We start from the raw sequence: 23,142 nt of genomic DNA on the forward strand, positions 1-23,142 counted from the left end.
AGAGCAGCTGCTGAAATAGACAGAGACTTGCTCTTCTCCTCTTTGTGTCCTTGAGGGTCACTGTCCTCGGACTAACACTGTAACCATTCAGACCAGAAGTTTTTCACCAATGGACTACTTCCATGGAAACAATCAATGGTGACCTTCACCCTGGGAAAGGAACAGTTTCTAAACCAGAAATCTGAATAAAAGACTAGCCAAGATATACAAGCTCACACTAGATGTAAGCTTTGAGTCCGAATCCAGAACTTGTTCTTGTAGTGGAGAGACAAGGGGCTGGAGTGTGAACAAGACACAGACGTACAAGATGTAAGACCTCCATGAAACAGAGGCAGGAGCGGAGGGACAGAAGGGAGAAGGCTGAGGGGCTGCAAAAGCCATGGCTGAAATTGGAGAATAGTTAACTGCAGCGGGGAAAGCTGAGATGGTACAGATTTCTGAGGAGAAAACTTACAAACCAAAACACATAAAACAGATCCCAGCACATTAGAGCCACACTCTTATTCACAAAGGGCCGAGCTTCTCTCCTCAGCCTGGAACCACTTGCTTAAACAGGTCTAACCTTTTGACACTACATCATGACAGTGTCGCTTGCAAAACTCCTGCCAAGAACCAGGCAGTAAAGTTAAAACAACAACAAAAATCTCATGTTCTAAGCGAGTTTACAATTCTTCGTCGGGCCACACTCGTAGTGCCGGGCACATCTGCTCTCATCCTGGACTGGGCTGATGGCCTGACCGAGGAGCTGACAGTAGAAATGAAATGCCTTCGGTAATCCACCAGTCCAGACTTCTCACCTGAGAGTACTCTGCCAGAAGCTACAATCCATGTCTATGCCCAGCCAGAAGAAAGTCAGAAATCATTTGTGAGAATGTAAATAGTACAGTCTGCCCTTAAAATCACCAGAAATGTCACTCAGAGTCCTTCCAGACAAAGCATACTCATTCTCTCCCCAGGGAAGGCAAATCGGCTGGCCTATCAGTCAGGGCGTCAGGCTCCCAGTCTAGAATCTCTACCACAGGTCTGGGTGTAACTTAAGGATCTAAACATGCCTCAAATACAACATCAGACAGCCACCTCCACACACACAACACCACCACAGCCCTCCCAGTCTGCGAGGGAGGAGATAAAGAACATTCGAAGCCAATGGTCCATGGAGATCCCGAGCCTTCCAGGCGTTCACCGTGAAGTCTCCACCAGCAGTGGGCCTGGCTCCCTGTGGGATGCTTCAACCGCTCAGACTTTCTTTCCAAGGCTTTTTAGCTCCAGTAGGAAAATGATTCCTTTCCCGTGGTCTCCTATGACATTATTTGAAGGCTAAGTAGCTTTCTCGGCCTACTTCTCACCTGAAGAAGGCAGCACACTGGCTTCGTAGAGTCACAGACTTACGGTTTCTTCAGCACGAAGCTCTTCAGCATTCAACCAAAACAAAAACACCGTGGTTCTCCTCTGTGTGAACATCTTAGATTCTTTTTGCTTCCTGGCACTCAGGAGTAGACGAATGTCATCTGTTTTCTCTTGTGTCCTCATCTGAGGACCCGAGGTCTCACAGCTTTCATGAGAGAACTATGTAGTTAATTTATTTTCTGAGCTATTTTTTTCTGTTTAAAAAAAAATGCTGGGCCAGATGGCTCATCAAATAAAGGCGCTTGATGACAGGACTGACAACCTGAGTTCTAGTCCCCAGACCCATAAGGTAGGTGCAAAGAGAAAAGCAGCTCCTGCAAAGCTGTCCCCCAACCTCCACAGGCAGTGTGGCAAACACGCACACACACACACACACACACACACACACAATTTTTTAGAAGTCATTTAAATTTATTTTTAAAAAGATTTTGCTGAAAGTCACCTAATTCATTCAGATATTTTATCCATAAGTACACTGGCGATACCATTAATGAGATTCTTATTTCACGGCTGGGTCTTAATTAATATTTCCATTTAAAGCATACCTTAATTTTAATATTTCTAGTTTGGAATCAAGCAGCAGCTTCATCGTCGTTTCCACGAGACAGACTGGATTTTTCTGTCCCCATTCATCCCTCATTATAAACCTGCTAATCCTTTCTGAGCGCTCCTCTAGAGTGCCCGGGAGAACAGTCAGCAGCTATTATTGTACGCTGTCAGCATTTTGTTTGCCAATCGCTTCTCCCAAAATGATACGTTCCTTGGGGATAGTGCTCACTCTCTTTCAGTGGAAACTGCACAAAGTTGTATGAGAGACTGTCTTCTGTAAGGCCTCCTGTCTGTCTGTCTGTCTGTCTGTCTGATACCAAGCCTCCAAGTTGATCTATGTTTTAAGGTCCCCGCCCCCATTATGTGGCTCTCACCTGCCAAGGTCTCCCATGCACAGAATCATGACACTGTGTAAAACGGGGCAGAAGTGTGTGATCCCTGCACATGGAGGCGGGACCAGGGCATCCCCAGAGCAAGCTGGCTAGCTAGACCAGCCAGAAGTGGCAAGGGTGGGGCCAGCAAGAGGCTTTGCCTCGATAAGTGGAAAATAACCAAAACACTGGACACTTGCTTCTGGCTTCCACATGTGCTTTCACATGTGCTTTCACATGTGCACAGACATCCTTGCACTCACATGCGCCAACCAATACACACATGCACACCCTTAAAATTAAAATGTAAGCATACACATTTGTGCATATATCTATATTAATACGTACATGTATAGGTTTGTTTTAATTAAGATTAATTTTATGAGCTGGGCAGTGGTGGCACATGCCTTTAATCCCAGCACTCGGGAGGCAGAGGCAGGTAGATCTCTGTGAGTTCGAGGCCAGCCTGGTCTACAAGAGCTAGTTCCAGGACAGGCTCCAAACTCCAAAGCTTCAGAGAAACCCTCTCTTGAAAAACCAAAAACCAAAAAGATTTAATTTTATGTTATATGTGTGGGTGTTTCTCCTGCCTGTGTATCTGTGTACCATGTGAGTGCATGGCACCCAGAGGCCAGAAAAGGGCTTTGAATCCCCTTGAACTGGAGTTATGGACAGTGGTTAGCAACCACGTGGGTACTGGGATTCGAACTTCTGTCCTCTGAAAGAGCAGTCTCTCTCTTAATCACTAAGCCCCTAAAAACGTATTTTGAGATAGAATCTGATATTGTAGTTCAGGTTGGCCTTAAAATCGTGACAATCACCCTGCCTCAGCTTCTCAAGTGCTAGGATTACAAGCAAGACTCATTTGGAGATTATGTATTCCTAGACGTTCATTTTATTTTTTTAATAATCCTTCTCAGAATGCATTGTAGCTATGGTTTTTTTCCACTCATCTTTCCTCAGGAACATGACTCGAAATATATGGGTTTCCTCAGTGGACCCTCCCACTCCCCCCCCCCACATCCTTCTTTAATGAAACATCCAATCAGGAGCCACTTGATGATCCTGATGGGCGTTTTAAGTACAAACAAGCCAGGGGTTCAGGTCAAACTGTGAGGGGAGCAGAGGGGACTGGGCAGGACTGCTCTAGGAGAGGAAGATCAAGAGTTCCTGATAGTGCCTTGGCTTTCCAAGGAGTACACAGGATTCCTGCTTGGGGCACCTTGTGTGCATTTATGTTAATGCAAAAGACACGCAGTTTCGCTTTGGGAAGATAGCTCAGAGGTTAAGAGCACTGGCTGCTCTTCCCTTCCAGAGGACCTGAGTTCAATTCCCAGTAACCACATGGTGGCTTATAATCATCTATAATGAGATATGGTGCCCTATTCTGGTAGAACGCTGTATACACAATAATAAATAAATCTTAACAAAAAAAATACAACTTCAGAGGCAATTGAGCAAGGGGGGGGGGTTGGAGCCTGGTTAATGAGACTAAAAGAGACTGTTTCTCCTTTAAAAGCCAGGTCACAGGGGAAAAGAGTTCAGAGAGTGGAAATCAAAGGTAGGGGCTGAGGCTGGAAAGGTGAGAACCCACAACCAGGGGGACATGGATGGCTTTCTGAATAACTTCTTATTACTTCCAAGTAGCTGAGTTCTTGACTATGACCCATGCTTCTTACCAGAAATATTAGAAATCTGACCTCACTGGATATTTGCGTTTTTTAATATTGCTTCTCTTGTTTTAACTGTGGTTATATAGGTACACATTTAAGTTTGATGTTGTCTTTAAATTTTATGATACATCTCTTCAGGTACATATAAATAATCATTTTTCATAATGCTTGGACCGAATGCTCATCAAGTGTGCACTCTATCCCCAGGCCTCTTTTCCCTGTTTGAGACTGTTCTCACTAAATTTCATAGGGTATTTTTGAGCTCACTATAACCAGGCAGACGCTGCCTCCGAATCCCGAATAGCCATGATTATAGACCCAGGACACCAGATCTGATTTAAGAAAATTATCTTGATTCTATGTACCTGACCAAATTAAACCATCTCGCTTTTATAGGGCATAAGATTCTTCTCTTCTGTGAGAGCATTAAAATGGAGAAAAAGCAGTTTTGAGGATCTAGGCTAGCACTCCCCCACACACACACAAGTTTTCCAATATACTACAATTCCAGTGAGTTCAGAGACTCCCTAGCTGCACACCTTAGTGTCCTCAGAAATGCCCAATTGGCATTTGTCTGTTCTATCAGCTCTCTTTCTACAATGATCCTGAGAACCACAGACGTCTTTAAGATGTGTCTCTGGATCATCCAAGGTCGCGGGTGTATGTGGGGGGCGGGGGGTGCGGGCGGGATTGCAGGTGCCTGCGATTGGGGGTGGCGCATTGTGTTATGGGTACAGTGGAGCGGAAGTGGTGCAATCAGCACGTTGTTCTTACACGCCAGTGCAAGCCGAGAATTAAGCGAAAAACAATTGGGGCCTACCGTAAATTAGTGCTTTCAGTACAGATTCAGACAGCCCGAAAGCCAGGCTCTTCAAAATAAGAACATTTCCTTGCACGTAAGCCAGAAATCACTTCCGAGTCTCATGGTGTCTACACTACAAACATCTTAAAATGCTTCTGTGTTTCAGGTGGCTGAACTTGTAACCAGCGAGTTCTTTGAACAAGGAGATCGGGAGAGGTCGGAACTCAAGCTCACTCCCTCGGTAAGCCGGTCCTTTCACCATCACGGTAGATCCAAACCACGGCTTGAAATGGGAAAGGCTGAGAAGGGGTTTGGAGAAGTCCCGAAAGCTTAGGACTTTAACTAAACAAGAATGCTAGCCACCATGATCCCAGGTTTCTGACTGAGACTGCTGAACAAGCATTTCCCGGCACCCACAGTGGAACAAAGAAGCAGGCACTCTAGAGACAGCATGCAGGGCAGATCAGAACATCTCAGAGCCAGAGCGGGCATGTCATGTCACGCATGCCCACTTTAGAGCAGAAATAACAGCCTAGGGGCTGGAGAGATGGCTCAGCGGTTAAGAGCATTGCCTTGCTCTTCCAAAGGTCCTGAGTTCAATTCCCAGCAACCACATGGTGGCTCACAACCATCTGTAGTGAGGTCTGGTGGCCTCTTCTGGTCTTCAGGCATACACATAGGAAGAATACTGTATACATAATAAATAAATAAATATTTTAAAAAAAAAAAAGAAGAAGAAGAAGAAGAAATAACAGCCTAGAGTTAAAGTCAAGCTGTCCAGCCTCAAGGAGCAAGCTGGCTCTTATATTTCAGTTCCAAACTTTCAAACCCCCCAAAGCAAATCATTTCAGACTGTTTTCTTTTCTTTGTTTTCAAACTGAAACGTGGGGAATCCAGGTTGTGGGGTGGTCAGCATGCTATTTCTCTTGGATTACCTCATACAATCCTTATTTGAGAATGCTGATCATAATCTGGGGATGCCTTTCCTGCCCTCAAGATAAAGAAGCTTACGTCACCACCCTCGGGGCGGGGCCAGCCTCTTCAGTCCTAGTGAGCAGCTGAAAACAGCCTCCCTGGTCACCCCAAGAGTAGGCTAAGTATTGTAAAGCCTACCAAGCAGCACACAGTAGGCTTACAGAAGCACAGAGTGGGTGTCAGTTGCCAAGAAGGTCTCTTTGAGGTTCCAATCCACCAAGTCTCGGACGTTTGGAACAGTCAGTGAGATTTTGCATTTCCACACACCTGCTAGTCAAACACCAGAGAAGGCAGCGGGACCCTTTTCCATCTTGAACAGCTTTGCTTGCTTGAAATCCCAGCTGCAGTCTTGCCGAGGCTGGCGACTCAGCTAGTTGCTTACCTGTAAAAGGCCAGAGGACCACACATGTTGACATACAGACCGGCGATCTTAGTTTTCAAGGCAGTATGTGGTTATAGGGGAAATCGAAATCCCCTTTATTTTTTCTGGTGGTCATATCAGATTTGGTTTTGAAAAGAAAAGTATTAGTTGAGGATACATAGAGTTCTTTTGTAAAACCTATAACCCAAATTCCTTCAAGCTACATATTCACATTAAAAGAAAAGGTTTTCCTCCCTGCGAAGCCCGTTTGGAGGCATTCTCTGAAGAGTCTACAGTGCAGCAGCACAGACTGCACATTCATTAAATGAAGGGGGAAGAAAGGTAAATTATAGGCTCAGCTAAGGCCTTCTCTGAAGACGTAAATGAAACTGGCTTCATGGTGGATATATAGCTGTAAATGGTCCTCTCTCTTCACAAAAGGTTACTTAATATAGCTGTCTCCTCAGGAGAGTCTGGCTTCTGAGGCAGGACTTTCCCTCACTGACCCATCTTCAGAAATGTCTGTAACGCTGACACTTGCTCTCCTCCCTATCCTTTGACGCTTAGGAAGCACCCCTAGGGTTCCATTGGCCAGAGATCATCACAGGAACTTCCTGAGAGCACCCTGATGCTGGGCCACAGGCAGAGGGGATGCTATAAGGAAAACAAAGAGACAACCTACAGAATAAGAGGAATTATTTACAAACTGTGCATCTGACATGGGCCTCATAGTTAGAACATTAGAATAACTCTTATAACAATGAGACAATGCAGCTGAAGATTGGAAAGGGGCATCTGCTCAAGCATATCGCTTCTGAACATACCCATGAACAAGCACATAGACAACAAAGACGCAAAAGCAGATTGCGGTGACAGTGAGGCGCCACCTCACACACAGGACTGTTAATAAAAAGACAGATGATACCAACCCTGTAAGTTTCCAGAGAAGCCCGGACACCGTGAGATGCAGGAAGGAATGCAAACTAGTGCAACTACTTTGAATATCAAGTCTGGAATCCTCAAAAAGTTAGACCTAGGGCTGGCGAGAAAGTTCAGCAAGCAAAGCACTTGCTGTCCAAGCATGGCAAGCCAAGTGGAATCCCAGATCCCACGGTAAAAGGAGAGAACCTGCTCCCAACAGCTGTCCTCTGGCCTCCACCTGCCTGTCATGGCATCGTCATCCTCAATGTGAAAACAAGGTCTAATAATAAACTTGGCATGGAGTTACCATATAACCCATTCACTTCTAGGTTTATTCCCAAAGGAAATAAAAAAAAAAAAAAACCACCCATACAAAAACTTGCGCACAGCTGTTCACATCAGCTTTACTCCTAGCACCCAAAAAGTGGGAACAATGCAGATGCCCGTCAACTGATGAATTAATAAACAAAAGGTTTATTTATCTCTGCCTTGAAATATAATGCGGCAAAAAATGAGTGGGGGAAGTGCTGGCACTTGCTGCCTCGATACACCTTGAATATCACACTACATGAAAGAAGCCAGTCCTGAAAGGCCACACCCATATGACTCCATTTAAATGAACTAAATGAATAGCTCAGGTAGAAAAAGAACTATAGAGAAAATAGACTGCTGTGGTTGGGGCGTGGTCCCGCGTCCTGAGGTTTCCTGTGCTGCAGCTCAATCCCCAGTGTGAGTATTGAGAGCATGGAAGCTCCATCCCGCTCTGGTGGGGAGAGGCGTGGTCTTTGGAGGTTATAGGGACCAGAGAAGTTCACGAGTCCCCGGGGAGCCCCATGATCAAATTAGAGTAGATTAAAGGAAGGGGAGAGGCGCCGGAAGACATAAATGTGTGCTCTTTGTCTCGTGCTTTATGGTGTCCTGAGACTCTCAGGTCTTTCAGTAAGAAGGCCGCCAACAGACACAGGCCCTCCAGCCTCCACAACTGTGAGCCAAACAAACCTTTTTCTTTGTCAAGTTGCTCCCAATCTCGGGTGTTTTGTTATAAAGACACAAGATGTATAGACACACATTTTTCAAGGGACATTTCTGAAGCAAGCTTTATGTATTTCAGAAGAACTCTCACTTTCTCCAGTACATTCCCTGAATTCCAGGCATCTCTTGGAAAAGATGAGCAGGGTCTGTGGAATTCAGTGGCATCTGCCTACTGTAGGTAGAGATGGTTTCCTCAGATTTGGTACCTAGCATTGTCTACCACACACACTCCCTCTGTGGCTCATCTGTCTGAAGGATGCAGCCTTCCCAACATCTCAGGACTAAGGGTGAGGCTTGCACTTGCCCTTATGACTGCCGTAGACACCAGAATGATGTGGGTGCCACATTTTACCTCACCTTTCAATAAGGCAAGACAAATTCTAACTAGGCAGTGCCCTCTTCCTGATCAGCGGGCCTTACTTTTTAAGAACAAAAGGAAGAACATTCTCCCTGGAGTTGAGTTGACTGTTTATTAAAGGAATTCATTTTAACCCTCTAATTCCTGTTGACCAAAGTCTTCCCAATAGAAATAAATCACTCTAGCTTTTAGAAATATGCAAAAATTATATCAAGCATAATAATGTCATAAAATTTAAAGGCTGGGCTGAAGAAAGGATGAATGCCTGCCCCCACCATCCATCCAGAGCAAGTTCTTAGTACCCTACTAATAGCACAACGTTACTAGAAAACACGTAATTGCCGCACCAGCGCCCAACCCTTAAAATCTCAAAATAATTTATGTTTCATAAGAGGGAAAAAAGAAAAGAAACCCTGCTGCTAAGGCTCTTTTCCAATCTCGGGCATCTTCTCACCGCGGAAGTAAAAACCTGCATTATTTTTGTGGCCAAAAGATGTATCTCCTTCCCCTTGACTTCACCCAGTTCCCAGTGACCTGCTGACTTGATTTAGTAACCATTACCTGTACCTGCAGACAGCTTTTGGCCCCGAGGAGCTGAACGCCATAAAGTTCAAACAAATTCACTTGCAAATCTCATCTTAGGAGATCTGTGAAAATACTTTATTTCTCATCATAGAGAAAGGAGAGAGGTTGTGTGTAAGGCTCGGAATTTGTTTTTTTTTCTTTTTATTTATTTTTTTTTAATATTTATTTATTATGTATACAATATTCTGTCTGCGTGTATGCCTGAAGGCCAGAAGAGGGCACCAGACCTCATTACAGATGGTTGTGAGCCACCATGTGGTTGCTGGGAATTGAACTCAGGACCTTTGGAAGAGCAGGCAATGCTCTTAACCTCTGAGCCATCTCTCCAGCCCCAAGGCTCGGAATTTGTGAAATATTCAGCTGGTGACATCTGACGTGCCATTTGACAAAGCGACAGTGAATAAAGGCCAGGCTTCTGCTTCTCTCCTCTAGGCTATTTTTGACCGGAACCGGAAAGACGAACTGCCTCGGTTGCAGCTGGAGTGGATTGACAGCATCTGCATGCCTTTGTATCAGGTACTTCCGGCTTGTGAGTGTCTGTGTGTCCTGCCCGAGGCGACAGAGAGCACGGGTAAGGTTTTCAGAAACATTCGAAGTGGGAGACGCTTGCAGGGTATGAACCAAGAGCTGGTGCTTCGAAGGTGGGGACCTCAGGTCTCCACTGCTTTCTGAAATGTAATCTCCACGGCCTCGCCTTTCTTGTCTGTAAACCAGGGATTATAACATTTCGTCTCTGCATTCACCAAATGGTGCTGCCTTGAAACTCAAGGATGCATCCATAGTCAACACCATCTCACCAGAACACACAGCTCAGAGGCCTAGTAACTAAGGAAACTCCCATACACACTAAAATATTGAAGGCTTAGAGAAATCTAGTGCGAGAGAAGCATACTTAGCCTTGATTAACCCTGAATTTCTCAAATATAAATTTATTTTGCTTTTAATTTTTATTAGTAGCATGTGAGACACAGGATCTCATCAAACAGACCTTTCTGCTCTGACCCCAGGGACTGGACCACTGGGTTTTGTATGGGAAGCATCTTCCATCTTTAAAATCTGCCTTCGTCTTTAAGCAAACATAACCGTGCCAAGCCGTGAATCCTGAGCAGTGCCACTAATGAGTTCTTGCTTCTGCCTGGTGCAGAGCCTGCCCGAGGCAAGGAGACATGTGTCAGCTTCGAAGGGTTCACATTCCGCTTTCGGAGCTCTGATCAGGACCCGCATCCGTTTGCACTAACAGTTTCGTGTACATTGGTTTTTAATTCTATGGCTAAGCATTTGCTTTCATCTGTACACCCCCTGACGAGTTCTTTACCCCCGACCTAGCTCAATCCGTCTGAGCCACGTTTCTAACTTCCAAGTGAGATGCACGCAGGGAAAGCTAAGCCTCTTTAGTGTCTCATTCCCTGCTACTCCATTAAGGACCCAGGATGGCTTTTTAAGGACGTCACAACCATTAAGTCCCAGGCTTACCCACCACTTCATTGTCAGTACTGTTAGGAGCTACAGAGACCTGTCACAGTCCCCTGAAAACAAACAAATTAGAATAGTGTCTTCAGGAACAAAATGTAATTCTAATAACCACAAATGATAAGAGTAAATTCACTTGTTTCATATGAACCATTAAATGCCCAATATCATAAAATCAATCAGATACAGTTTTAAGATAATCTAAAATCAATTGTTATGGTTACAAATGACTATAATATTCCCTCATCTAATAATGAAAGATTGGACAAGAAACATTGAGAATGATGTAGTTTATTATAAAGAGGATCCTAACACTCTTTTCTTCCTGTCTGCTCCCCCACCCTTGGCACGGAATAAGCAGGCTCCCACGTAGAGTCCACGGGTGCTGGTCAGGTACCTTTTGCTTTGCTGAGTTTCCCTTGGTTGCCCACATGGAATTATGGTTTAGTGTTACTCGGTGCCCCATGCATAGGTTTTAATGGGATGGATACGTTACTCTTTTAATTGATAAATTTCTCTTTCTGGAAGGGAGTAAAGCTCAATTAACTTCACGTGCTGCTAAGGGCCTGCACGCGGCTCCCACCCCGAGTCTGTTGTTTCATTTCTGGTCCCCAGCTCTTTGGGCTTATCCTGTATTTGCTCCTAGATACTTTGGAATCTTTGGGATAAAAAGGAAGCTACTTGAAGTTAAACAGAAAAGATAGTGTTGACAATTTAGAGAACAGTATTTCCACCGTGCATCACGCAGCATCCTGATTTTCTTTCCTTACTCATCTCTGAGGTTAGACGCACCTGTTGTTTCAGGAAATGGAACACACAGACCCAGGGACGCACCTGCACGTTTAATTTGAGTCCTTCTCCACCTCGGCCTTTGCTCTCGTGTGGAGGCTTCCCAGAGGCCTGGCTCTCCTTCTGACTTTTCTCTCTGTGAAAAGCCACGTCACCCTGAAGGAGCAGGTGGAGAAAGTTGCTCATAAGGCTGATCCTCAGTGTTCACCGCTGTTGTCTCTCATGAGCCGGCAATGAAAAGCTTGCTCTCTCTTGGTTTCTTATCACCGCTATTGCTTTTATTGCGCAATTTCTGCTATGAATTCTTTGTAAGGCTTTGAAACCAACTGAGCCATCAAACTGCAAGTGCAGCCAGCACCGAAAGAGCCTCTCACAGCATCTCTGTCGAGTTCTATTTTACATGCCATGCAGTGGACAATCTCACACTAACTGATGCTGCCCCCAAAATGAAATGGAATCAGTCACTGGGCGGGAACTGCAGCTATTGGGAAGACAACAGCCTTAAGGAAATAGCCAGAAAAGTCACTGAAATGACACTGGTCCCTTAGGCAAAGTGTTTGGGACGAGTAGGGCTGCTGCAGAAAGGGCACTGGGGTTTTGAACATAGACGTGCAAAAATGGGGTTCTGAGAGGATAGATGACAAATGAGGTGGTATACAGCTGGCAGAGGTTCCCACGGTGCGTGGGCTAGAGGGACATAGTCTGAAACACAGAACAGAAGAATCCCGCGTAGTCTTGCAGAGATGACGGGGACATGGCAAAGGGCAAAGATTAGTAATCACAAGACACAAAATAGACATCCCCTGTAATGGCAAAATCACAGGCTCCAAGACAGCAGGCGTGGATGGCAAGAGAGTCGTGTAGAGCCCAAGCAAAGGAATTGTGTTGGGAAGGATGAGAGGGTCCTTTGGGAGGAGTGCGGAGTAATGGAGGCTGGAGAGGCTGGAGGCTGCTCTGTATAAAGCTAGGGCGGCAGGAAGTTGGAGGAGGAGGGTGGCCATGTAGCGGGGCAGGAGATATAAGTACGGTTGCCCCATGGACTTTACTGGGTAATTCAGTTTTACTCTGTGACTTTCAAAGGATTCTTGTTAAACATCCTAGTTGATGGAGCACTTCCTGCTGGTGCCTCTGGTTTTCTCTCCGAGGAAAGGGGAACAAGTGTCATTGCCCACACAGGTGCCTGAAGAAGCCTCAGTGGGAACCCACACCAGAGCATTCTGATGCCCATTCGCTGAAAAAAAATCCAAACTCTTGTCTACCGGACAGTGATAATCCCCAGGCAATCCGTAACCTTGTGGAAGGAAGCCAGGGCGGAATCCTCACACTGAGATCTACTCGTGAGACAGCTACTGAAGTAATAAATAACAGGAGACAATAGGGCCAACGTGGCCGACAGAAAATACATGAAAACATATAGGGTTGGGGTGTTGGTCAATTATATAACTATTTCTATCTGAAATGAAGAGCGACCCCTTGTGACTGCAGGCCAGGTGGGAGGGCACAGTGGGGACCAGCCCCAGATTCCTCGCGGTTACATAAGGAGACATGACATATGTTTATCTTTTAAATCTTAGGGTTCCAAACTTTTGGAAAGAAGACAAAGAAAGGGAGGGGGAGAGAAAGAGGTCCAAACAGGCAGAAGTCATGATTTATCTGTGACAGCATTTTAATCAGGAAGCATACAGGAGGCCCAGAGCAGGCGGGGGAGCATCAAAGCGTGTTCCCCAGGAGAAGTGGAAAGCCCTGGTTAGTTAGCTCTGGCCTAGCAGGATGTCTTGGAGGAATACATTGACATCTGATTCCAGAGCTTTCTGCTGTCTTTACACCCTGCTGGGGAGCCATTAGCCTGCTGCTCAACATCTTTGGATTAAAAAAAAAAAAAGTGAGAAAAAAGAAGGGAAGAAAAAGACACTATCAAAGTTTGGAGTCACTGCTGAGGCAGCCTTAGGGATAAACAGAACCCTCCTGTCTCATTCTGAGCTGCTGTTCACAGGAGCAAACTAAGTTTTTGCCCCTGATTTTTGTTTTCAACTCGAACCTCAGCATACCTAAGAACGGCAATGATGCACAGAGACATGATAAATCTGTTCGTTCAAAATTGACAGTTTTTCAAGGTAATCAGATTTTATCTCCTCTCCAAACTGGCTTTTGAGTTGGGGGATGGATTCCCTCACTGACACTGCAAAGGGGTTACCCTGGAATTGGATCCCCAGCACCTTGTAATCCAGCCCTGGCCATGCACAACTAGAATCCTATAGTCCCGCAGTAGGGAGATGGAGGCGGGAGGACCAGAGTTAAGGACAGCCTCTGCCTTACAGTGAGTTGAAGGCCAGTGGAGGATGTATGAGACCTTGTCTCGAAAAACAGTGACAGAGGTTCCACACCAGACAACTTGGAACCTTATTTCATTTATGTATTTATTTTAACTTCAGTTGTAAAGATCGTCTTGGAACATACTGCCCTGCTGGCACAGCTCTCCAAGGAAAATTAGAAGAGATTTCTTCAAAATACATTTGAGGAATGGAAAAATGGGTCAGCAGTTAAGAGCACTGTCTGCTCTCTCAGAAGACCTAGGTTCAATTCCCAGCACCCACGTGGTGGCTCACAACCACCTGTAACTCCAGTTCCAAGGAAATCAACACCCTCTTTTGACCTTCAAGGGAACCAGGCACTCACAAGGACACACACAGCGTGCAGGCAACACACCCATTGTACAAATTAGGGACAAAATTAGGGGAGGTGTATTTTAGTTTATAGTTCCACATTCTCAGACCATCGCTGAGGGAAGTCAGGACAGGAACTCAAGGGGGGCAGGAACCTGGAGGCAGAAATTGATATGGAGGTCACAGGGGAACGCTGCTTACTGGCTTGGTCCTTGTGCCTTGCTCACCCTGCTTTCTCCTAAGATCCAGGACCACCAGCCCAGGGATAGCAACACCCAGAGTAATCTGGACCCTTCCACATCACCATCAACCAGAAAATGCACCACAGTCTGGCCCAGAGGTGGGGACATATTTTTCAACTGAGCTCCCTCTTTCAAATGACTTCAGCCTGTATGAAGCTGACGTAAAGCTAGCCAGCACACCCGTAAACATAAAATAATTGTTTTAAATAATAATATATACTATAATATTCTTGAAATTGTGGAGGCTGCAAGTTAGGAACTAATAGAAAAGAGGTTATAAAAGGCAGCCTCTCTAGATACTGGAAAAGTCTGTGAAAAACAACTCGGTGCACCCTATGGTTCATGACTCATGTAGGATTTTTTTTTTTTTTTTAAGAAAGAAACTAATGAGATGCAGGGTGACTGGTCAGAGCAAAAACTTGTCCTTTAAAAGCCTGCAAAGGCTGGATGTGGGAAGAGAGAGCACTTCCGTGAGATGTTTTGGAAAATGAGAGGGAGACGGGGAGGGATCGGTTCCTGGATGTGCTTTCTCCCACATTTAGCAGTCTAGTGAACGAAAGAAGAGACTTGGGGCAAGTTTCTTATCTTACAAAGGCGAACATGCGTGGAATGGCATTCACAGAAACTCAAAGGTAAAACAAACAAGCAATCCTCAAGAAGAGAGAGGAGAGAGAGGGATCCTGGGCATGGATCTGAGGACCTTGCACAGACTCTGGCCACTAACTCCAGTGGCTGACGTCTGTGGGCCTCGTGACCCCCCCAGTTCCTAGTCAGTTCTAGCCACTGGTTGTTCGGGCGTGGGCTCAGCCCCTCTGGGGCTCAAGGCTGCATCCCTGTCTCTCTGTCGTCCACACTACCAGCTGAGTCCCCAGATGTGTTGCTTGGACGGTGACAACTCGCTGTAGGTAATTCTGTCCTTTTTCTGCATTACTCTTGAGATTCCAGAGACAGGCCCTCTCCACCTCCAGACATCAGCCACCAAAGGTGTCACCAAGGGGGTGGCAACTCAGACCCTGTCTCCAAAACAAATAGACAGGAAGAAAGAAAAAGAGAAAGGAAAAGAAACTAAAGGAAGAAAGCTAATTGTGTAAGAGCCAACGAGTAAACCAGCAAGCAGCATCTCTGCTTTCTGCTTCAGCTCCTGCCCTGACATCCCTCAGTGTTTGTACAAGCCTTTATCCATCCACATCTGCAGGGGGTGGAGTCGAGGATGCAGCAGGCTGAGGCTGCGAGGGAAGAACTTTCTAGTCCTTTCTCCGGACTGCTGGTAGTTGCTTGCTATCTTGGCCCTGTGTGGTTTGCGCACTCTTCACTCTTTCCAGAGGCAGAGGGCTTTGCCTGGCCTTGCTATGAAAACACCACGAAGGAAGATTAGTGGGATGGCTCAGGGAGAAAAGGCACTTCTGTTCAGTCTGTGGACTTAAAGGTTCAAGCCTGGATGCCCACATGATGGAAGGAGAGGACCGCTTCCCACGAAATGCTGACCTCTTCACACACACACACACACACACACACACACACACACACCGTCATCATCGCACACAGTAAATCAATGTTAAAAATAAATTAGGAAAGCTGTAGAGAAGTTGCAGTGGTTAAGATGATGTGCTGCTTCTACAAAGACCCAGGTTGCCTCCCAGCACTCACACAGCTTCTCACAGTCACCCATAACTCCAGGTCCAGGGAACCCAACACCCTCTTTTGACCTCCTTGGGCTCCTGCACACACATGGTGCACATACATATACTCATAAAGTAAATAAACAGGATAAATTTAAAACATCAAACACCAACCATTGGATGTTGGGCCCACACCAATCCTATATTATCTTGCTAACATCTTCAGAGACCCTGCTTGCACGTCTGGTTACATTCATGGGTACTAGGGCATAGGACCTCCGTGTGTGGTGCCCTTGGGGAGGGCACCGTGCTTTTGCACAACGGAGAATGAAAGAAAATTAGAAGTAGATAACTGGGCTCTTGAGAATCTGGCCCTCGCTGCTCAGCCAGGGAAGTCACCTCTATACCTGCTGCCAACTTAGGGGTATCAGAGAGTTCTCCCCTCAGAGCCCCATGTGGGAGCTCCACAGCCAAACTGTCTATAGGATGGCTGGCTGCACTCCCTGATGGTACCTACAAGGCAGAGAAGTCATACCCTGCTGTGGGGGTCAGAGCAGCCCGAGGGGAGACATCTGCAGACACTCGCACAGGGGCTCTCAGTGAATCAGATCCCAGCAGGGCGCCCTCAAAATAAAGCCCACCCACGTCTACCAACACAGCTCTCCAGCCCCTCCCTCTACTCCCTTACCGGCAGCCTTGGGGGCTGCTTTCAGTTCCTTGTCTTTAAGCCTGTGCTGAGAAGAGCCCCAGAAGAGCTGAGGGCAAGCTCCCAAAGGAAAGAAGAGAGACAGGAAAAGGAAACAATCAAAACAAAAACTCTAAACAAACCAAAAGAGTAAGAAACTTGTTACAAGATGACCAGGGCTTCCCCTTCTCTACAGCATCTTAGTTTCGGCATCATGAGTGCGCCGCCGTCTGGGTCTACTATACTAGCGGGCTCTCCTGCTGCTCCACCCGGACCCTGGTCACGCTCAGCAGCCTCTCCCTAGAGTCAGCCCCGTGGTTTCATCCCCCCCCCCTGCCCCCGTGACCCTCTGCCCTTCAGTCCTCCCTCCTCACCGCTAGAGGGAAAAGAGGCTCAACCTGTAACCCTCAGTCCTCCATTGCCTGGCACCTGCCCTCTCTACAGCTACCACCTGGCTCCAGTCCCGTCATTTGCCCTTGCTCAACCTGTCATCCCCGCGGGGCAATCCCGTCTCTCGCTGGCTTCGGCTTCAGAACTTGCTCAGAGAACAAGGTCCTTGCAAAAGAAATCCTCCCCCCCTCGCACCCAGAGGTGGATGTATTCCAGTCTCTGGACTCTCTGTGGCTTCCATTAGGGGCACATCCTAATTATCTGTGTTCCTCCTTTCTTATTCAGCCACAGGGTCCAGCACACTCTCCCTGGGGCAGTGTCCTCCCACACACCCTCAGGGATGCTCTGTTCTTGCTGTTACCTGGCACCAGGGACAGGCTCAGTAGTACACTCAAGTGCAGAGTGTGACAGAAACAGGAAATGCAGGGCTACCATGTTGCAGCTGACGTGCTCTTATGGCTCTCACTCAGTATCTTGCATGCCTGTGTCACCTCGTAGTGGGCTTTAGCATTTCCGCCTACATTTCATGAATGAGAAACCAGGGACCTTGCACAGGCTGCTCAGAATCTCCTGGGACTCAGGGGCCATTCGGTGTCTGAACCAGAACCTCCTAGAAGCACAGGGAGGGATGGGCTATAACTGTAACATCACAGAGGCAGGGGATTCGTTCTATGAGTCCTTGGCCTGATGGGCCATCAGCTTTAGCTACAGGTGATTTGAACAGCTGACATTTTTAGATGGAAAAAGAGAAGCTAAGAAAGAGGAACATTCAGAAGAAGAGTCAGCTGAAAAGCAAAGGTCCCAAACCAGAGTCTAAGGGAGGTAACAGGACTGTTTTCAAAGCATCCTTTTTCAATCCTGACCTCCAGGGTCATCAGCCTCATCCGCGCTGACTTCTTATTGGTTCATAGATTTGACAGAAAGCAGCCTCGTTCCAGTACATGGTAAAACCTTCCAGCATGGCTGTCACTGTTACTGCCTTGGACATCATATCTAATTGTCGTTGTCTCTGCTGAAAACTCGGGGAAGGGCCAAACTGCCGGGCTTATAAGATGCAGTGGGTCCGCAACCACATTTCCTAAATACTGACTCTGTGCTCAAGACCAGCTTCCCATGCGTCATCTGACTCTGTAGAATGCAATAACAAGTTAGATAGCGCAATCGCCCGTTCTCCAGGAGTGAAAAACCGAGGCTAGAGTTTCCCAGATCAACCCTAGAAGTCTCAGTAGATGGCAGAGCTCAGGTCCTTCCTGCCCTCCCATCTCAGACCCCAAACCACGATGAATCACTGATGCCGGAGACCCTGCGCGCCCAGGGGGTAGCATTACACAGACCCCAGAGCCTTTGTGGAGTCTCTGAGACATTAGCAACCACCGCCGTGATACTGAGCAGTCTAGACGCAAGTCTGCAGATCCTCTTCAGGCCAGGAAGGTTGTTATTGGGTGAAGTTAGGATGAGAACCCAAGACTTTGTTCACCGGTGTAAGGCTTGTCCTGATATCCTCCCACCTATGTATAAAAGTTGAAGCATATCTCAAAGTTTTTTTAAGACATTCCAAAGACATAACCTTAAAAAAGGAAATTTGGAGCTGGGTGTGTTGATGCATGCTTATCGTCCCAGCACATGGATGGCTGAGGAAGAACGGCAGGACTTTTGAAGCCTAGGCTGCATAGCAAGACCTGGTCTCCGGAAGGGGAGGGAGGCAGTGATAAGAGAAGCAGATTTCAAACAAGCAGAAAGCCGACTGAATGAGAGTTTGTTTTGAAGGGCAGGATGGCGAGCTGAGATGCCTCCAAGAAGGAGGAAACGGGAATGAAAAGACAGCAAACAAGGTAGAAAAGACGGGTCTGAGAAGCTGAACAGAGGATTCGAAGGAAGATAAATGGATAATTTAACAGCCGTTCAGTTTTTCAGCAAGACAAAGAGCGAGCTACATTGCATCAGAAAAGGGCTAGAAATGATGATGGATAACCTGGAGGATCGCGGTGGCCAGCCCGGGGCAGATCCGAGGAACTAAATAAGGCTTGGGGACTGATAGGGATTGAAGAGTTCTCAAAATCTATTTAATGGTCAGGTGGGGGACATTGATCGCGTTCCGGAGGAAATGTGGAGGCGCAATGAGGTGGTCAGACCTTATTTCCGATGTAGGCCGCTGAGCCGGAGTGCGGGTGCGCAGCACCGGGGCGGCGTACAGAAGGCATTCAAACCGATTTTGAAGGAGAGTGGGAAAATACTAATTTAATTTGATCTTTATGAAATAAGCATTTGTCTTATCTATTCTCAGACTGAGAAGCCGTTCTAACTATTGATTCATTTAACGCTTCTCACACGGCCAAAAATTGCCCTTGTGAGTTTATTTATTATTTATTGCCTTGCTGAGGGTTGAACACCAGGCCTTATGCATGCTGGGTAAGTACTCTGCCACTGAACTCTACCCCCAGCCCCGTGGAAGGGCTTTAAATATTTTATCGTTGAATAGTTGATACATGCCCAGTGAACACAATTTAAATTGTTTGAAAAGCAAAAAGAATCAAGAAATGATTCTCCCTAGGCTGTTGATCTGCCTCAGTTTCTCTCTCTCTCTCTCTCTGAGGTCAACTACTACTAACCAGGATGTTGTGAACGATCAAAACAGACCATATGGCCACAGTGTCCCGGCCCTGATTTTAGCACACAATGCTTGCTCGTTTCTGAACTCAGACAGGAAGGTTGATATGCATCCTTCTTATATGTAATATATTTAGAGATTTTTTTCTGATTTGTAGTCAAAGCTGGCCCATGCTTTGATGGCTGTATAGTATTAGATTATGAAGATAAAGATGAAGTTATTTAACTAATAATTATTTGTGGACCCTGATGTTTCTAAACATCAGGACACCATTATCCTTGTAAACACACCGTATCCATACTTTAATGTCAGGATGGATAGCCAGAAGTGGGGTCACTGGCCTTTGGGAAGTAGACTTTTGGAACTTGGATAGCTATGGCCAGCGTTTGCTCTGTACAATTTGAACTATTTTATATTCCCATCAGTAAGGCCTCAAGTGCCAAGTCACTGTGCCCTGGGTCGCAAGAAGTAGTGTTATCAAATTTCCTTAATTCTTGTTAGTATTGTGTATGTAAAATATATCTCACTATAGTTTTCATTTTTATTTTCCATACCATATTTATGATGTGGTTTTAGATTTACTTTCTAAAATCTACTTGCCCCCTTTCCTATGAGTAGGAACTCACTTTATATTACATTTTTCCTGTTTGTCATTGTCTTTTCACTTCGTTTATGCTGTGCATCTATTAATAGACTTTTTGTTTGGAGTTTTTTTGGTTTTTGCGATTTGGTTTGGTTGGTTTTGGACAAAGTCTCACTGTGTGGCCGTGGCTGGCTTTGAACTCTCTATGTAGTCTCTGCTATTTTATCTGCTGACACACTACAATAGATTTAATGTCTGGAGAGTCTAGTTTCACCTTCCCCAGTACTCTTCAATATTTCTAGGTCTGCTTATTTTTCTATATAAATTTTTAATTTTGGTTCTAAACCGATTTTATATTATAAGGCCAATGACTGAAAATTAAATTAATGTATCTTCCTACCATTTAAGAGATAGGTCTGCAGCTCACGGGGATGTGTTTAACCTATGAAAGTCTATACTTCCATAGAACAGGAACTGCACTTTAGAAATGCAAGGCAACCGTGATGCTGTTGGCTCCAGTGCCCCTATCCATACAAACACCCCTGTATCTTAGCCTACGAGGAACTTATATCTCAAGAAATAAAGAGTAGCCAGGCGATGGTGGCGCACGCCTTTAATCCCAGCACTTGGGAGGCAGAGGCAGCAGGATCTCTGTGAGTTCGAGACCAGCCTGGTGTACAAGAGCTAGTTCCAGGACAGGCTCCAAAACCACAGAGAAACCCTGTCTCTAAAAACCAAAGAATCACAATGATCTGCCCCCACGAGGTGCTACAGAGGGCAAATGAAGCCCTTCCCATGGGCAAAGAGGCCGGCTAGTAAAGCAACACCCTCCATAGAGATGCAGATAGAGGTGATCTAGACCTAGAGCCAACGGTGAGAAGACAGCCCTTGTTCATCTTCTTATTCTTTCTCTTGAAAATCTCACTATCTTTATGGTCCTAGAATTAAGAGATGGGAATTTCCCCACCATACAGGAAATGGCTACTGAAAGAATAGGGGATTCCTGTCGCCAACATCCTCCACCTAAAGACAAGGCATTCCTCTTGGGTGCTTTGGGTCTCAGTCTCCCTAAGTCTGGCGTATTAGGATGTGAAAGCTTGGTGACTCCCCCCTTGTCGTAGGAGCATTGCTTGCTGATGGGAGGAAGAGCATCTTGTAAGCTAACATAAGTATATGCACCCATGCGTCCCGTGCCAATGCACACGCACACACACATGCATGCACATGCACACACGCACGCGTGCACATGGACACACATGCACACGCATGCACGTGCACTCAAAAATCATCAGAGTTGCATTGCGCCCACTTATTACTACCATTAATTAGTCTCTGACTCTTAGGGAGACTTTCAAACACGTGTTTGTAAAAAGAGTAAATGCTGAGAGCATGTTCTAGAATCTGTTCTTGGAGCACTGCAGCACTGTCCTCAGAACACAATTCATGCTAAAGGCACAGATTTGCAACTATGTCTATCTCTGCATTGGGGTCTCTCAGATTCAAGGCCCATGAGAAAAACATGGTTAAGTAAGAAAATGGATATTTGCAGCTACCAGACTCAAAAACGTTAATGGTCCCTTTTACACATTGAATTTTGAGGGGAAAAATGGATTTTATGTATTTCTATAAAAGCTCAAGTGGCCTAATTTTATTGGAAAACACTGTGATGTGTAAAAAGGTGGATTATTACCATGTGGCTACATTTTAGTTACATGTCCCAACTGCCCCTTCCATGAAGCCCCATTCATCAAAAACTGCAGCTTTTGGGTCAGCAACCATTCTTGCCCAGTCAGGAGTTGCCCTCACAGTGAACATGATTGATGAGCTACCAGACTGCTCTGAAAACCCAGCCACCAGGATAACCCGGGACCCTGTCCTAGAGGGGCTCATTAGAACAGAAGGCACTGTTCTCCGTTTCCATTCACGGGAGCTGTCCCTCAGCTGGCCTGTCAATTATCCCTCACGGCCCGTGCTTTATCTTTCCAAAGCAAGGTGGAGCCGAGCTGAAGATAAAAAGACTCATTGTCTACACCTAAAGTTTTGAAATGGTGTAGAGATGACCTTCCTTTTTGAACTTCAATAGACCCTCAGGGATTCTTAAACAACCCCCCTGCAGAAGAAGGGGTGCCCCTCTGTTGTTGGCCTTAATAAGATGGGAAGTGGTTTCTGTGACCAGCGCGCCAGTTAAGATCCTAGATAAGAAGATATCACGGGCTTTGTACCCAAGCAGGCCTGGACTGACCGTGCCAGTTGAGGGTTTATGAGCCTGACTTCCCCAGTGTCGGGTGCAGAATCTATATAAACAGACCCAGTGAGACCCGCTCACTACACGGCTGTGGTGTTAAATCAGCAAAGATACAGTGCTCCTGGCCTGGAAGTCAAGATCCACCAGTTACTCACTGGCTCATCACCCACTCTCTAGAACAGCAAACAGTGGATGCTCCAGCACAGGCTACGACCTTAGACGCAGCTCGTCCAGCTTGACGCCGCCGTACAAGTCCCACCATGCCCCATACGTGGCTCATCCAGCTTGATGCCGTACAGTTCCCACCATGCCCCGTTGTCCCATGCAGCCTGACATTATGGAAATAGCAATGCTTTCATCCTGGGAGTCTAAATTTCTTGCCTCATTAATTCAGAATGTTAATGTCATCCTGAATATCTTTTCCCGCAAAGAAATCCCCCAGAGCATATAAAGATGAAAGCAAAACACGTCACTGTGGGGTCAGAACGGAAGCGGGAAGGAAGGGCTGTATGTTGACTTTCACATGCACCAGCAATCCTCTCCAGCCCCGGGAAGATAATGCTCTTTGTGAGTTATCACTGCTATCATAATTAGCTGCCAGGATATTAAACACAGGAACCATGAGCACCATCTCCAGGTATACCAAGGGTCGGCGATGCCACTACAATTCCAGCTGCTGAACTGAATCACGCTTGCTCTGGATCCTGATGACACCGCCTGCTTTTGTGCGAAGCATTATCACTGTGGCGGGTCATCTCTACTCTTCTTTGGATGACTATCTCCCATCATTTAGATTTTAAGATCTCCAGTCTCA

General features: G+C 46.1%; 1 protein-coding gene across 1 annotated transcript in view; it reads left to right on the plus strand.

Moving 5' to 3' along the window:
* Positions 1-23,142, plus strand: part of Pde11a (phosphodiesterase 11A) — a 270,583-nt gene that overhangs the window by 235,319 nt on the left and 12,122 nt on the right. The window contains exons 18-19 of the mRNA XM_057754935.1: positions 4,969-5,043; positions 9,467-9,550. Of these exons, the coding sequence (XP_057610918.1) occupies positions 4,969-5,043; positions 9,467-9,550 (159 nt within the window). The remainder of the gene's footprint in view (positions 1-4,968; positions 5,044-9,466; positions 9,551-23,142) is intronic.

The sequence above is a fragment of the Chionomys nivalis genome, chromosome 22 (assembly GCF_950005125.1).
Source record: "Chionomys nivalis chromosome 22, mChiNiv1.1, whole genome shotgun sequence".
Taxonomy (NCBI): Eukaryota; Metazoa; Chordata; class Mammalia; order Rodentia; family Cricetidae; genus Chionomys; species Chionomys nivalis.